Raw genomic sequence first — 13,604 nt, forward strand, 5'->3', positions numbered from 1 at the left:
TTCTTTTCGCGACTTCCGAATTGCACTAAGTGGAATTAGACTGTAGGGTTTGCGTTTTTGAGCATGTGCAGACAGTGCTAAGCGCAGTGTGGCTCTTTGCGTCCACTCAGTTTTGACTAGCCAGGATTTAGGTTTTCCTGCTGGTTTAGGGACACGGCTGGCAAGCTCAAAGAGAGGCGACGAGACTCTGGCTCCAGACGCACGGCTTCGAGGAGAGCCAGGCTCCAGGGGACTCGCAGTCTAAGGCAGAAGATTTCCCGGTCCTGAAGAAACCTCTTCTGAAGACTTCCAGGACCCTCTTCCTGAGGTGAGAAGCAAGAGTTCTTCCACAGAGAGAGCTGGTAAGAGGACCGCCAGACCCTCCACTCTTGAGTGGCAGCGGTGACAAGACGGAGACACAGCTTCACCCTCCCACCCTTAGCAGCATGAGGTGCTCCCCAAAACTTTTAGGGACTGCAGCTCAGTCGGTGACTTTGACAGTAAAAAGGATTCAGGTCTAGCCAGTTCATTTATGAAGCAGAATCAGTCTCTCTCTCTCTCTCTCTCTCTCTCTCTCTCTCTCTCTCTCTCTCTCTCTCTCTCTCTCTGCTGAGAAGGTAATGTAAGCCCTTGCCCCCCCCCCCCCCACTTGAGTAGGGACTCACCGTGTAACACTGGCTGGCCTGGAACTCTCTTTGTAGCCCAGGTTGCCTCGAACTCAGAGATCTGCCTATCTCTTGTCTCCTCAGGTCTAGGATTAAAGGTGCCTGCCACAATGTCCAGCCTAAAGTTCTTTTTAATACAGGCTTAAGCACAAGGGTTAAGAAAGAGGTACCTAGAGAGAAAATAAAAGACACTTGCCAGCTGCTCAAAGAATCTCAGAAAGCAAGACATAGCCAAGTGGGTGTGGGCTTCTAAGGGAGAGTCAGTAATTGATTGTTTTTTAACATTAATCATGTATACTACTTTGGTGGCTTTCAAGATGCATCTCAGGAAGGTTTCTTTAAAAAAAAAACAACACCAAACACCTGTTATTCCCTTCTCTGTCTTCTCTTTGATAAGAGAAGGAAGTGAGGTGACTTCTAAGATGCCTTGGACGATATTATAAGCTAAAAGGTGAAATCAGGAGCTGCTATGGTTGTACCAGGGGGACCTTCCTTTCCCTGGAGTGGGATTTTAGAAGATTGAAGGGTTGGTAATTGTACTGCTGCAATTCTCACTTTGTTGTTGACCAGAGCCATCAACCTGCTTCCAGGATGGGAGCCCATGTTCTTTGTCACGTCCCCCAACACCTCCCTACCTTTCTGCATTGCCTTAGGACTATTTGAAGACCAAAAGCTGACCTTCTCATGAGGTCAGATGTGACTCACCCTTGACCCAGGCCCTCCCCTTCTGGTACCCTGACTCTTGGTTTTGTTTTCCCAGAAGATGGCTCAAGACCAGCCTTTGCTGGCCGTGCAGGAGGTGCTGAGGAAGTGTTTCCCCGTGGTGGAGCAGCAGCAGGGCCTATGGCAGAGCACTCTGCAGGACTGCTCTCCCCTCCTCTCCTCTCTCAGCAACCTGGCAGAGCAGCTCCAGGCTGCACAGAATGTGCGCTTCGAGGATGTGCCTGCCCTTCGTCCCTTCCCAGACTTACAGGAGCGGCTGAGGCGCAAGCAACTGGAGGCTGGCGACATCGCCCTGGACAAGATAACTGACAGGCTGTAAGAGACTCCATCCGTGGCCCCCTTTTCTTGGCGGAAAGATCTTAATGCTTCGTGGCATCCCAGACCCAGTAAGGTCTGGGCGTACAAAAGTTACAGAAGCAAGGTGGGAGTGGTCATTCAGGGGACTAAGGTTGAAGGATCGTTGAGTTTAAGGCCAGCCTAGGCTACATTATAGACCTTGTCTAAAAAAAAAAAGAAAGAAAGAAAGAAAGAAAGAAAGAAAGAAAGAGAAAACCAGGTCAGGTACATGTCTTTAATCTGAGCAGTCAGGAGGCATAGGCGGGCCAGATCTCTGAGTTCGAGATCAGGGCTCACAGAGATACCCTGTCTTAAAAATAAATTTAAAAAATAATAAAAATAAATGAATAAGCCGGGCGGTGGTGGCGCACGCCTTTAATCCCAGCACTCGGGAGGCAGAGGCAGGTGGATCTCTGTGAGTTTGAGGCTAGCCTGGTCTACAAGAGCTAGTTCCAGGACAGGAACCAAAAGCTACAGAGAAACCCTGTCTCAAAAATCCTAAATAAATAAATAAAATAAAATAAAAATAAGTAATCCTAAACCAACTAAAGAAATTAGAAAAGCAGAAAGGAAGGGGACTGGAGAGAGTGTAGCCTTCTGTAGTTGTCTTTGGTCTATTTTAGGGCTAGTAAGTGCCAGAACTAAGGGTTTTCTGTGCATTACCTTATACACCTCTGGGCTAACCCTGTTTGTACTTTCCGTCAAACCAATCGTCCTGATCACATACCCAGTGAGAAACAGAGCTGGGATTCTTTTTTTTTTTTTTTTTTTGAGACAGGGCTGTAGCTTTTGGTTCCTGTCTTGGAACTAGCTCTTGTAGACCAGGCTGGCCTCAAACTCACAGAGATCCGCCTGCCTCTGCCTTCCGAGTGCTGGGATTAAAGGCGTGTGCCTCCACTGGCTGGCTCAGAGCTGGGATTCTGAAGTGTGCCTGCCACTCTAGCTGGGGCTCTTCAGCACCACCCATTCTGCACAGGTGTAGCTGACAGAGATGGATACATGTATAGCTGAAATAGCTCCTGAAGCATAGCACAAGTGTTAACATTGATACTTTGTTTTCTGTTTATTGCTGTTGGTCACCGACTATAAACTAGGCTCATAGACTTGTGGGTTTTGGATTGTTTCTTGTTTTTTTTTTTACACTGCAAATCTGTCGGGCTTTTTAGAGTCGGAAATCTGGGCTAGGGAATCCTTTGAGAAGTTACAGCCTTTGTTTTGGTGATGGATCCTGGGAGTCTGCATTAGCATAGTAAACTAAGCAGCTGGTGGTACAGAATTTTCATCCCAGCACCCTTTCTTTTTTCCCTCTTTTTGGGTCCTTGTGTCCTGTCTACCCCCACCTCCCAAACCCACCTAGACCTAGACGGAAAGTAGTCCTGACTGTCCTGGAACTTGCTCTGTAGACCAGGCTGGCCTCAAACTCACAGAGATCCGCCTGCTTCTGCCTCCCGAGTGCTGGGATTAAAGGCGTTTGATGCCACCACCACTGCCTCCTTGTACACACATGGTCGAATTTACCTTTCTAATGACCATTCACTGATACACTGACTCTGTGTTTGCTGTATATGTCGTCCTGTTCTGTGGAGACACGGTGAGCAAAGGGGAAAGATCTCACTTTCCACAGCAGTCTGTGCACCCCGAGCCCACATTGTCATTCAGGAAGTGTCCAAATGAGGGCAGTCAAGATGGCTCACTGGGTGAAGGTACTTGCTATGCTAACCTGATGACCTGCGTTCAATCCCTTGAGTCCACAGAAAGGTGAGAGGACAGAATGGACGCCACACAGTAGTTCCCGGCCCTCCACACATGTGCTGTGGCATGTGTGCACCCTTCCCCATACTTAATTAAAAAGAATTTGCAAAGTGGCTCTGGGGTGTACTTCAGTGGTAGCCCGCTTCCCCAGCGTGTCTGAGGGTTTGGGCGCTCTCTAAAGTCCTCCAGATGGCAGTAGTGGGTAGATAAGCCTTATCTCCTCCCTCTTCTGTGACACTGCCTGACCTCCCATTTTCCCCACAGAGCCACCCTCCTCAGGGTTCGGGACACCGTCAGCAGCCATGTGGAGCGGGTGTTCCAGACCTACGAGCAGCACTCGGCTGCGCTTGACATGGACGCTATCCTGCGGCCCTCGGTTGTGAGCCCCTCTGTGGCTGACATGTTGGAGTGGCTGCAAGACATCGACAGACATTATCGAAGCTCATATCCTTGAGTGTGGTCCAGGCCGCCCGGAGCTGCTCCTAGAAGCCTTTGCTGGCTTGGGTTGCACAAGGTCAGCAGGCTGTACAGTTTGCTGCAGTTTTCTGTCAGTGCTCAGACCTGGCTGCTTCCTGCATTTGGGTTTTTATAGGCATTCCTTACAGTTCACCTGCTAGGACCTGCTGTGAGTGTTGAGGGGCAGGCGTGAGAGAGGGCAAGTATATCGTGTCCGATGGTGAGTGCTAAGATTAGAGCAGGAACGGCTGGTAGGAAGGTGTGGCTGGGACTGGTTTGTTTGCTTTAGTTTTTAAGACAGGGTTTCTCTGTGTAGTCCTGGCCTCTGTCTTCAGAGATCTGCCTGCTTCTGCTTCCCGAGTGCTAGGATTAAAGGTGTGTTTAGCCCAGCTTGGGGTTGTGATTTTAACAGTGTCAGGGCAGGCACCCAGGAGGCAGTGATGGTTATGACATTTAAGCCAAAATTTGAAAGAGTGAAGGAATGAGCCGTGTGGGTATGTGCGAGTAGAATAGCCCAGGCAGAGGGTGCATCAAGTGGAAAGGGCTGGGTGGGAGCATGCCTGGTATTTTAGGAAATAGCCGTGAAGCCTGTGTGGTGAGGGCGGGGCATGAGGATAGTAATGGGGGGGGCTTGGTTTTTCAGAAGGATCTTGAAGGTTTTGGCTGTTATTCTGAGATGAACATTCTGAGAAGGTTTTAAGCAGAATAGTGTGGCTAAGGCCATGCTGACCAGCATTCATGTAGAGGTCAGAGGATAACTTGGCAGAATTGGTTCTCTCCTTCCACCATGTGACTCCCCGGATGAAGTTCTGGTCATCAGATTTCAGCAAACACTTTTACCCAGTGAGCCATCTTGCCAGCCCCAGGACACAGACTCTTAATCCTGTATCCTCTTCCGACAGATTCTCTCTTTGAGCTGCCTGTGGTTAAGGACCAGACTGTCATCTTTAGGAGATCTAGTTGTGTTCATCCGGAGGTTGTCAGCTCTTCTGTTAATCCCTGCCTTGTCCTCCATCACTCTAGCCAAGTGTGCCAGGACACCATACTTCCTCTGCCCCGTGCCTTTGTTTCTCTGTTTCTGCCCATGGTGTGTCCATCTGAACTGCCACTGAGGTGTTTTTGTTTTCACTACATTTTGGTTTCTCTGTTTGGCCCTGACTGTGCTGGAACTAGCTCTGTAGACCAGGCTGGCCTTGAACTTACAAGGTCCTTCTGCCTCTGTTCCTGAGTGCTAGAATTAAGGCATGGGCCACTACAGCTGACCAGAACTGCCAGTGAGTTCTATCTTTCAGGTCACTTTGCTTTTCTGTCTGGTCCATCCTCAGCCTGTGAGGTCTGGGTCCTCTTAGTAGCATCAGGTTGTGCTAGTACGGGTGCTCAGCAGTCTCTCGGCACGGTAAGCTCCGCCCACCTGGGAAGGTGTACTGCTACTCGAGCTTCTGCCACTGAGCTTCCTACACTTCTCCCCAGCAGGTCCCCTTTCCTTTTTTTTTTTTTTTTTTTTTTTTTGACTTTTCTAGACAGGGTTTCTCCCTGGCTTTTGGTTCCTGTCCTGGAACTAGCTCTTGTAGACCAGGCTGGCCTTGAACTCACAGAGATCCTCCTGCCTCTGCCTCCCGAGTGCTGGGATTAAAGGCTTGTGCCACCACTGCCCGGCCCCTTTCCTATTTTTTTATTTTTTGAGCCATCCTTAACTTCTGGGAAGGTACCTGAAGAGAAAGTACCTCCTCTCCTCCATCCACTGGGGAGACTTGGCCGGCATCCAAGCACTGCCTAAGGCCTGGGAACAAATTTCAGAAGACGAATGCCAAAGCTTTGTGCCAGGTACTGGTTTCCATTAGCTCCCATGCTGCCTTCCTTTCCCTGCGGCTTGCCTCTGTGGGGATGTTAGAGACACCCCTGCTGTGCTTCGGGGCCTTAAACCTGATTTTGTGTACCCCGTTTCCTGTTCTAGATATCTTGGTGAGCGTCTCCTTCTTCCTGGAGGAGCCAGGAAGCTGCACAGTGACCGGAGATGTGGAGCCCCGCAGCTGAGTGCTGCTGTTGCCACCTCGGCTATCTCGAAGTGAGCATCAGCACTGCAGCCCCACGCTCCGAAATACCAGTGCCAACGGTTAGAGGTGCCTACGGCTTCTCCGTGCTAGGCCATGGCCAAGGGCCCATGGCCACTCTACTGCAGCTCTGAGAAGTGGTTAGGGGCAGAGGGAAAAGGAAGGCAGCACTGATAAACAGTGTCCATCTCCATCGTTAGGCTTGAAGCGGCAAGGAAGGAAAGAACCAGGAGCTGAAGATCCATGGCTGTCCCTGCCTCTGTGTCAGCTGAAGTACTTTAGTTGGCTCAGGTCCTGGTTATGTGTATCTGAGTCCTTAGTGGTTTAAATCTGAGTGGGTCTGGGAGTGCAGGGCAGTAGCAGTGTGTGTGTGGCACATGAAGACCTGGATTCAATCTCTTGCACACCCAAAGGGAGGAACTGAAGGAAAGGGAACATTTAAAATGTTTACCATTTCCAGAACTAGCCACCAGGGGGAGACGGTGCAACATGAGCGGTTCTGAATGCTTTGTCCTTGAGAGGTCCCTGTTGCTATTAAAAGTAGCTGAGGGCCAGGACTATCCCACCTGCCCCTAGAGAGGCGATCTCTGTGATTTTTGATCATCCTGGAGTACATATAGCTCCAGACCAACCAAGGCTACATACCGAGACTCTTGTCTCAGAAAAGGAAAAGAAATACGTTAGCTGAGAATAGTGACTCCCCAGATGCCAGGCTGGAGGCTCAGGTGACCTTTTATTGGCTACATTCTTCTGGGTTTGGAGTGACTGGCCAGGTAGGAGAATACACCAGCTGTGATTGTTAGTTTTAATTGTTCGTTTGGAAGGGAGTCTCAATGAGGAATGTTCTAGATTTGGTTGGCCTGCAGGCAGGCCTGCGGGATTTTCTTAATTGAGGTGAGAAGAGCCATCCTGATGTGGGTGGCATCGTTTCATGGGCTGGGCCCTAGATCACATGAGGGAGAGCAGGCTGAGCACCAGCAGGCACGCACTACGCCATTGCTCTTGACCGTGGGTATCATGTGACCAGCTGCTTCAGGTGCTTGCCACCTTGACTTCCCCACAGCGATGTACTGTCCCCTCAGATTACGAGCCTAATAAACCTTTCTCCTTTCAGTTGCATATGTCAGTGTGTTTATCGCGGTGTTCTAGGGCTCCCTAAAGGAACAGCTGGTGGAATGGAAGACTATATGGAGAGACTGGGGCTAGAGTGAGGGCAGTAAGCCTAAAGCAAAAGCTGCTGCTTCCCTATGCGTTTCTGTGGACAGAAAGTGTGGTTCAGCCTTGGGATGGGTCTCCCCGCCTCAAATGATCCAGATTTAGGGTGGGTCTCCCCCCCCCCATGATACAGTCAAGAAAACCCCTCCCAGGCATGCCCAGTTGCTTGGGTGTTAGTTGATTCCAGCTGTGGCCAAGATTAGCCATCACACACAGTGACAGGAAATAATCTTAGAGGCAGCCTTGAGTCATAGGTCAGAGCCTCAGTCACCGTCTGTGCAGTGGCCTCTTGCCTTGGGGTCCCAGCTTCCCTCTTGTAGAAGGCAAGGCTGGCATGCACAGGACCGGACACAGAGCGTGGGAACATATAAAAAAAGTGGCTTTGTTCTTACTACATGGTTTTGTATTTAATTAAAGGGAAAATAGGAAAAAAATTAAACAACACAAAAGTATAATGCAAAACCCACCCTAGATATTTTGATCTATATCCCTTCACTGTTCTTAGCAAATTTAAAAACAAAAACCCTGATACAAACTCATTCTTGTTGCCTTTGTGGATAGTGGAACATCTGCAAATAAGCCAGCAAATCTGTACCAGACAGACTATCCGACGTTTGTGAATGTGTTACTACCTTTTTTTCCCCCCCACTGGGAATTATTTTTTTCTTTTTTTTTTTTTTAATTTATTTATTTATTAAGGATTTCTGTCTCTTCCTTGCCACCGCCTCCCTTTTCCCTCCCCCTCCCCCAATCAAGTCCCCTTCCCTCGTCAGCCCAAAGAGCAATCAGGGTTCCCTGCCCTGTGAGAAGTCCAAGGAACCCCCACCTCCATCCAGGTCTAGTAAGGTGAGCATCCAAACTGCCTAGGCTCCCACAAAGCCAATACGTGCAGTTGTTACTACCTTTTTTATGCATGTTTGTGTCTATGCATGCATGTTTGTGTATGGGTGTGTGTATATAGACTTTAGGTGTCATCCTCAGGAACACCATCCTCCCGCTTTGAGACAGTCTCTCATTGGTCTTGAGCTTACCAACTAAATGGTGTGGCCTGGCCAGTGAGCCAGGGATCCTCCTCTCTCTGTTTCCCCTGGACTGGGATTACAAACTAGCCACAATGCCTAATGATCTCCTCAGCCTCTCAAATGTCAGGGCTACAGTTGTGTGCCACCATGCCCACCATTAGCATGGAGTCTTGTGCTGGGCCCTGGGCATAGAGCTGGAAGAAAGTTACAGGAAGTATTACAGTTCAGGCAGGCCTGGGGCCAGCTGAGGCCAGAAGAGGGCAGCAGGTCCCTGGAGTCGTAGATGGTTTGTCAGCCACCGTGTGAAGTGGATGTGCTGCAGTATAATGCTCCTGTACACTGTAAAGATTTGCTGCTCGTAGTGGTTTGGTAAAACACTTATTAGCCGGTAGCCAGGCAGGAAGTATAGGCAGGGAGACCAGACTAAGAGAATTCTGGGAAGAGGAAAGGCAGAGAATCAGTCACCAGCCAGACATAGGAAGTAAGATGAGAATGCCTTACTGAGAAAAAGTACCAAGCCACAGGACTAAACGTAGATAAGAATTATGGGTTAATTTAAGTTGTATGAGCTAGTTAATAATAAGCCTGAGCTAATATATCAAACAGTTTATAATTAACATATGCCTCTGTGTTTCTTTGGGACTGGGCAGGACAGAAATTTCCATCTACATGAATGTGGTTCTTTAAGAGCAGCTAGGGCTGTCAGTCACTGATCTCTGCAGCCCCAGGCCTGACAGTTTTGAATCAGTGTTTCTCAAACTTAAATGTGCATATAAATGACCAGTATCTTGTTAACATTTAGACTCTTGCTCTTTACTGTCTGATGAGGGCTCAGGTGATGTTAGTGCTGGTGGTTCAGGGGTTATAGAGAGTTGGATTCAGATGGCAATAAAGTGACAGAAGGGTTACAGTTGACTTCAACTGGGAGAAAAGAGGCACTGGCTGCTGTGGGGACTACTTCATGGTGACAGTGACATCCGAGTTAGCCTTGGAGGGAATTTGACTTGGAGCTGCATGAGGGAGAGGGGAGCAGGGCAACCCATGGGGGCAATTCAGACAAAAGCAGCCTTGGCCTGAGGGTGGAGTTTGGTGAAAGTCTGTTGTGTGCCTGGCACCATGCTTGTTACATTTACCTCCAGAGCCTGGCATGTTAATAAAATTCAGAACATCGGCTATGTAGATAGAGTTCATGGGATGGGATGACAAGACCGCATCTGTGAGGGACCAGGCTGTGAAGACTCTTGAGTTTGTATTTGTGCCGGCTGAACAGAGACCCGAGTCTTCTTAGCACTCACGTTAAAGCCAGGTACAGTGAGATGTGCTTATAATCTCAGTTCTGGAGAGCAAGACTGACCTTCTGGGGCGTGTTTGACACCATGAGCTTCAGGTTCATGGAGAGATCCTGTCTTAAAAGACAAAGGGAGTATGGAACAATAGAAGTAGACACTTGACAGCTCTCTCTGGCCTCCATGTGCATCTGAGTTTGTGTTTTGTGCTATCGACAGGAACTGTAGTATGTGTGTGTAGTTGTGTGCTGTATAGCCTTTAAAGGACCCCATTCTATCTATGAGGGTGGCCCCATAACATGGTATTGCTAGTGACTTCCCAGGCGTCTTTGCTGAAATACACAGAACCACTAAAGCACATCTCTCAGAATGTACCTGTATTATTAAGTAACAGTTATAAATGTTTTATGTTTGCATAATAAAGCTCTCTTTCCTTGAAACAGATATTTATGGTATTTGATAATAACTTATTTAAATAGAATTGTTTTCATTTTTTTCGCTTTTAGCTTTCCTATTAAAAATGTTACTCTCTCTCTCTCTAACTAAAAATGCATTTTAAAGTTCCTGATGCCTGTGGAGGCCAGAGGAGGGCTTTGGATCTCATAGAACTAGGGTTATGGATTGAGCAATGGTGGCGCACACCTTTAATCCCAACACTTGGAAGACAGAGGCTGGCAAATCTCTGAGTTCGAAGCCAGCCTGGTCTACAGAACAAGTTTCAGGACAGCTAGGACTGTTACGCAGAGAAACCCCATCTCAAAAAACAACAAACAAACAAAAGTAAAAGAACTAGGGTTATGGATGGTTATGAGTTGCCATGTGGGTGCTTGGAACTGACGTTGAGTCCTCTGCTAGAACAGCAAATGCTCTAAACCACTGAGACAGATGCTCTCCAGCCCCTATAATGCCAACCTTTTCATTATCGTTTTAGATTTTAAATCTAAAGTAAATGTGATGTACCTGTTAAGTAAGGTACACATCACCTGAGGTGTAAAACGTATACACGTATATTCAGTGAAAAAGTGTTCCTCTTCTGTCCACTTCTCTTCATTGCAGACAGCCCATGCTAAGTGCTTCTGGTGTCTCTGGAATGGTGGGTGTTTTCCGAGGTGGTCCCTGATGACCCCATCTCTAATATTCATGGCCTTGTGTACTCCTTGACCTGTGATGCAGCCGCTGTGTGGTTCAGCTGCTCATGAGCAGACCAGGAATGTCACTTCTGGGGATGCATCAGAAAGAGCACTGCTTCTGTCTTGGCTGCTGCCCCTTGCTCTGTCTTAAATCTCCCACCTTTTGGGATGTCAGCTGAGACTCCGTGAGGCCACCCTGGAGAGAGACACACGAGAGGTCTGTACTGGACAACACCCACCCTGCACTGGCTGACCCTTCAGATGGGTCCACAGCCTGACTGCATAAGGACCTGAGCTAAAGATGCCAGCCGGGCTGTGCTTGGATTCCTGGCACATGCAAATGGAAAAATTATTTCAATCACTTATGCTTAAGGGGGAACTTTCCTCCCACAGCAGCAGATAGCTGACATAGGAAACAATGGTTTTCAGCGTCGTTTTGTTTTTTTCCATGGCTTTAATGAATATAGTGACTTATTACATACCCACTTTTATATCTGTTTTTTTCCACTGTACCTTGGAATTCGTTCTGTGTAAATATATAACTTCCTTAAAAATTTCAAAACCGTTGCAGAGTCCGGGAGATGGCTCAACTGGTAAAAGTGCCACTGCGTAAGCGTGAGGGCCTGGGATCGGATCCTCGGCACCCACGTAAGAGCCAGGTGTGATGGCACGTATCAGTGTAGTGAATTGGCAAGCTCCAGGGTCAGAGTAAGACCCTGACTCAAAAACACAAGGTGGAAAACAATGGAGGAGAGCATCCGAGCGAGATCTCTGGCCTCCCCAGGCCCATGCACGGGCACACATCCGAACGTATGTGCATAGAATGCCATCACACAGTTTGGTGTTGGCTCTTTAACCATTTATTACTTCCCATTTAACTGACGGTCATTCAGGCTGATCCCCAAATCCCCTTCCTCTGAGCTTCCTTATTCATTGTGCTATACGTTCCCCGATACTTTGTATGGGAAGCAAAGCCATGGCTGGGTGCATGTTAGGCAAGCCCTCTGCCCTGAGCTACACATCCCCAGTCCCCAATTTTTCATTTAACTAATCTTATGCCTTACAACAAAAACAAAAAAATCTGTTAATATTTTTACTGGGATTTAAAGTGATTTAGAGAAAACCACCATGCGGGAGCCCCAGTAAAGCTCTTTGTTTAGGGCCACAGCTGGGTGATGCTATGAGTTCTTTTCCACTTCTCTCAGATGGCCACACCCTTCCCTGCAACTCTGAGCCATAGTCTGTTCCAATAAAGTAAAGTTGGCTTTCCTGTCCCTACTCCATCCATGGTCAGAAGTTGGCCTGAAGATTCTTTCGGGGCTGGAGAGATGGCTCCAGGGGTAAAGTGCTTGCCTGAGGGCCTGTGTTCTCGTCCCCAGCTGGACAGGCCCATCTATGACCCCATCTCTGGGAGGGGGACACAGGAGGGCCTTGGAGTCATAGTGGCCAGGCAATCTAGAGCCAATCACTGGACTCTAGACTCAAAGTAGAAAGCCAGGCGGTGGTGATGCTTACCTTTTATCTTAGCATTTGGGAGGCAGAGGCAGGCAGATCTCTGTGAGTTCAAAGCCAGCCTGGTCTACAGAGTTAGTTCCAGGACAGCTGAGGCTACACACAGAAACCCTGTCTAGAAAAAAAAAAGTGGAGCCAGGTGTGGTGGTATGTGGCTTTCTTTTTCTTTTTAATTTTTTATATTTTTCAAAACAGGGTTTCTCTGTGTAACAGTCCTAGCTGTCCTGGAACTTGCTTTGTAGACCAGGATGGCCTTGAACTCACAGAGACCCTGTGTGCCCCTGCCCCTCAAGTGCTGGGATTAAAGGCGTGTGCTGCCACTAACCAGCTATGATCCCAGTACTCCAGAGGCAGAGGCAGGCAGATGTCTCTAAGTTCATGGCCAGTCTGCTCTACAAATAAAATTCCAGGGCTACGTAAAGAGACCATCTAAACAAACAAAACAACCTCTGGTCTTCACATATGCATGCCGTGCTTACACATGTACCTCCTAATACCTTACCTCACATGCACTCAAAGATTCTTTCTTGGCTGGAGACGTGGCTCAGTGGTAAAGAGCTTCCTAGCATGTATGAGACTCATCCCTAACACTGAAAAACAAGGAAGAGGGTTCTGCTCTCAGACAAAGTAAGTGTTGTCCGAAGCCTGGGCTCTCAGGAGAAGCTCTACCTGCCTGGGGGAGTTCAGGCTTAATGATGCCTGCTGTGTCTGCCAGTCACTGGGAGGAAGGAAGCCAGGTACTTTCCCAACCAGCCTGAGCACTGGGTCCTTTAGAATTCCTTTTCCCTGTGAGGAGGGGGATTGCCACACATTCATGGGAGCAGCTTTGTGCAGGAAGGTCACAGTGTCCTGCATAGCTATGAGGTCTTGTCCTGTGATTTCCCTTGGATAAGTCTTAGTTTCCCCATTTGCATAATGGAGAGGATGCTGTGTCCTTGTGGGGGTCATAAGGTTCATTTAAGAAAAGATATTGCCAGGCAGTGGTGGCACATGCTCTTAATCACAGCACTAGGGAGGCAGAGGCAGGAGGATCTCTGTGAGTTCTAGGCTAGCCTGGTCTACAAAGCTAGTTCCAGGATAGCCAGGGCTACACAGAGAAACCCTGTCTTGAAAACCTTGCTGCTGCTGCTTCTGCTTCTGCTTCTGCTTCTGCTTCTGCTTCTGCTTCTGCTTCTGCTTCTGCTTCTGCTTCTGCTTCTGCTTCTGCTTCTGCTTCTGCTTCTGCTTCTGCTTCTGCTTCTGCTTCTGCTTCTGCTTCTGCTTCTGCTTCTGCTTCTGCTTCTGCTTCTGCTTCTGCTTCTGCTTCTGCTTCTGCTTCTGCTTCTGCTTCTGCTTCTGCTTCTGCTTCTGCTTCTGCTTCTGCTTCTGCTTCTGCTTCTTCTTCTTCTTCTTCTTCTTCTTCTTCTTCTTCTTCTTCTTCTTCTTCTTCTTCTTCTTCTTCTTCTTCTTCCTTCCTTCTTTTTTTTACTTTTTTTTG

The 13,604-nt window shown here is 48.2% G+C and overlaps 1 protein-coding gene across 3 annotated transcripts; it reads left to right on the forward strand.

Moving 5' to 3' along the window:
- The first annotated feature begins 43 nt into the window (after positions 1 to 43).
- On the forward strand, positions 44 to 9,897 carry Airim (AFG2 interacting ribosome maturation factor). 3 transcript variants are annotated; one of them, XM_075946709.1, is made up of 5 exons: positions 44 to 341; positions 1,405 to 1,682; positions 3,720 to 3,909; positions 5,627 to 5,735; positions 5,866 to 9,897. In XM_075946709.1, the coding sequence occupies exons 2-3, from the start codon at positions 1,408 to 1,410 to the stop codon at positions 3,907 to 3,909; spliced, it is 465 nt and encodes a 154-aa protein (XP_075802824.1). In that variant the 5' UTR covers positions 44 to 341; positions 1,405 to 1,407; the 3' UTR covers positions 5,627 to 5,735; positions 5,866 to 9,897. The 3 variants fall into 3 exon arrangements, with proteins under 3 accessions (XP_075802824.1, XP_075802823.1, XP_075802826.1); XM_075946708.1 differs by having other exon boundaries at positions 44 to 307; XM_075946711.1 differs by having other exon boundaries at positions 44 to 307; positions 1,408 to 1,682; positions 5,866 to 9,896.
- The last annotated feature ends 3,707 nt before the right edge of the window (positions 9,898 to 13,604 follow it).

This window comes from Microtus pennsylvanicus, chromosome 13 (assembly GCF_037038515.1).
Source record: "Microtus pennsylvanicus isolate mMicPen1 chromosome 13, mMicPen1.hap1, whole genome shotgun sequence".
In the NCBI taxonomy this organism is placed as follows: Eukaryota; Metazoa; Chordata; class Mammalia; order Rodentia; family Cricetidae; genus Microtus; species Microtus pennsylvanicus.

Excerpts from the sequence above, each read along its gene's own strand:
- Airim (XM_075946709.1), top strand. The coding sequence starts at position 1,408 with ATGGCTCAAGACCAGCCTTTGCTGGCCGTGCAGGAGGTGCTGAGGAAG. Across the intron at positions 1,683-3,719 it reads GACAAGATAACTGACAGGCT|AGCCACCCTCCTCAGGGTTC; the intron begins GTAAGAGACTCC and ends TTTTCCCCACAG.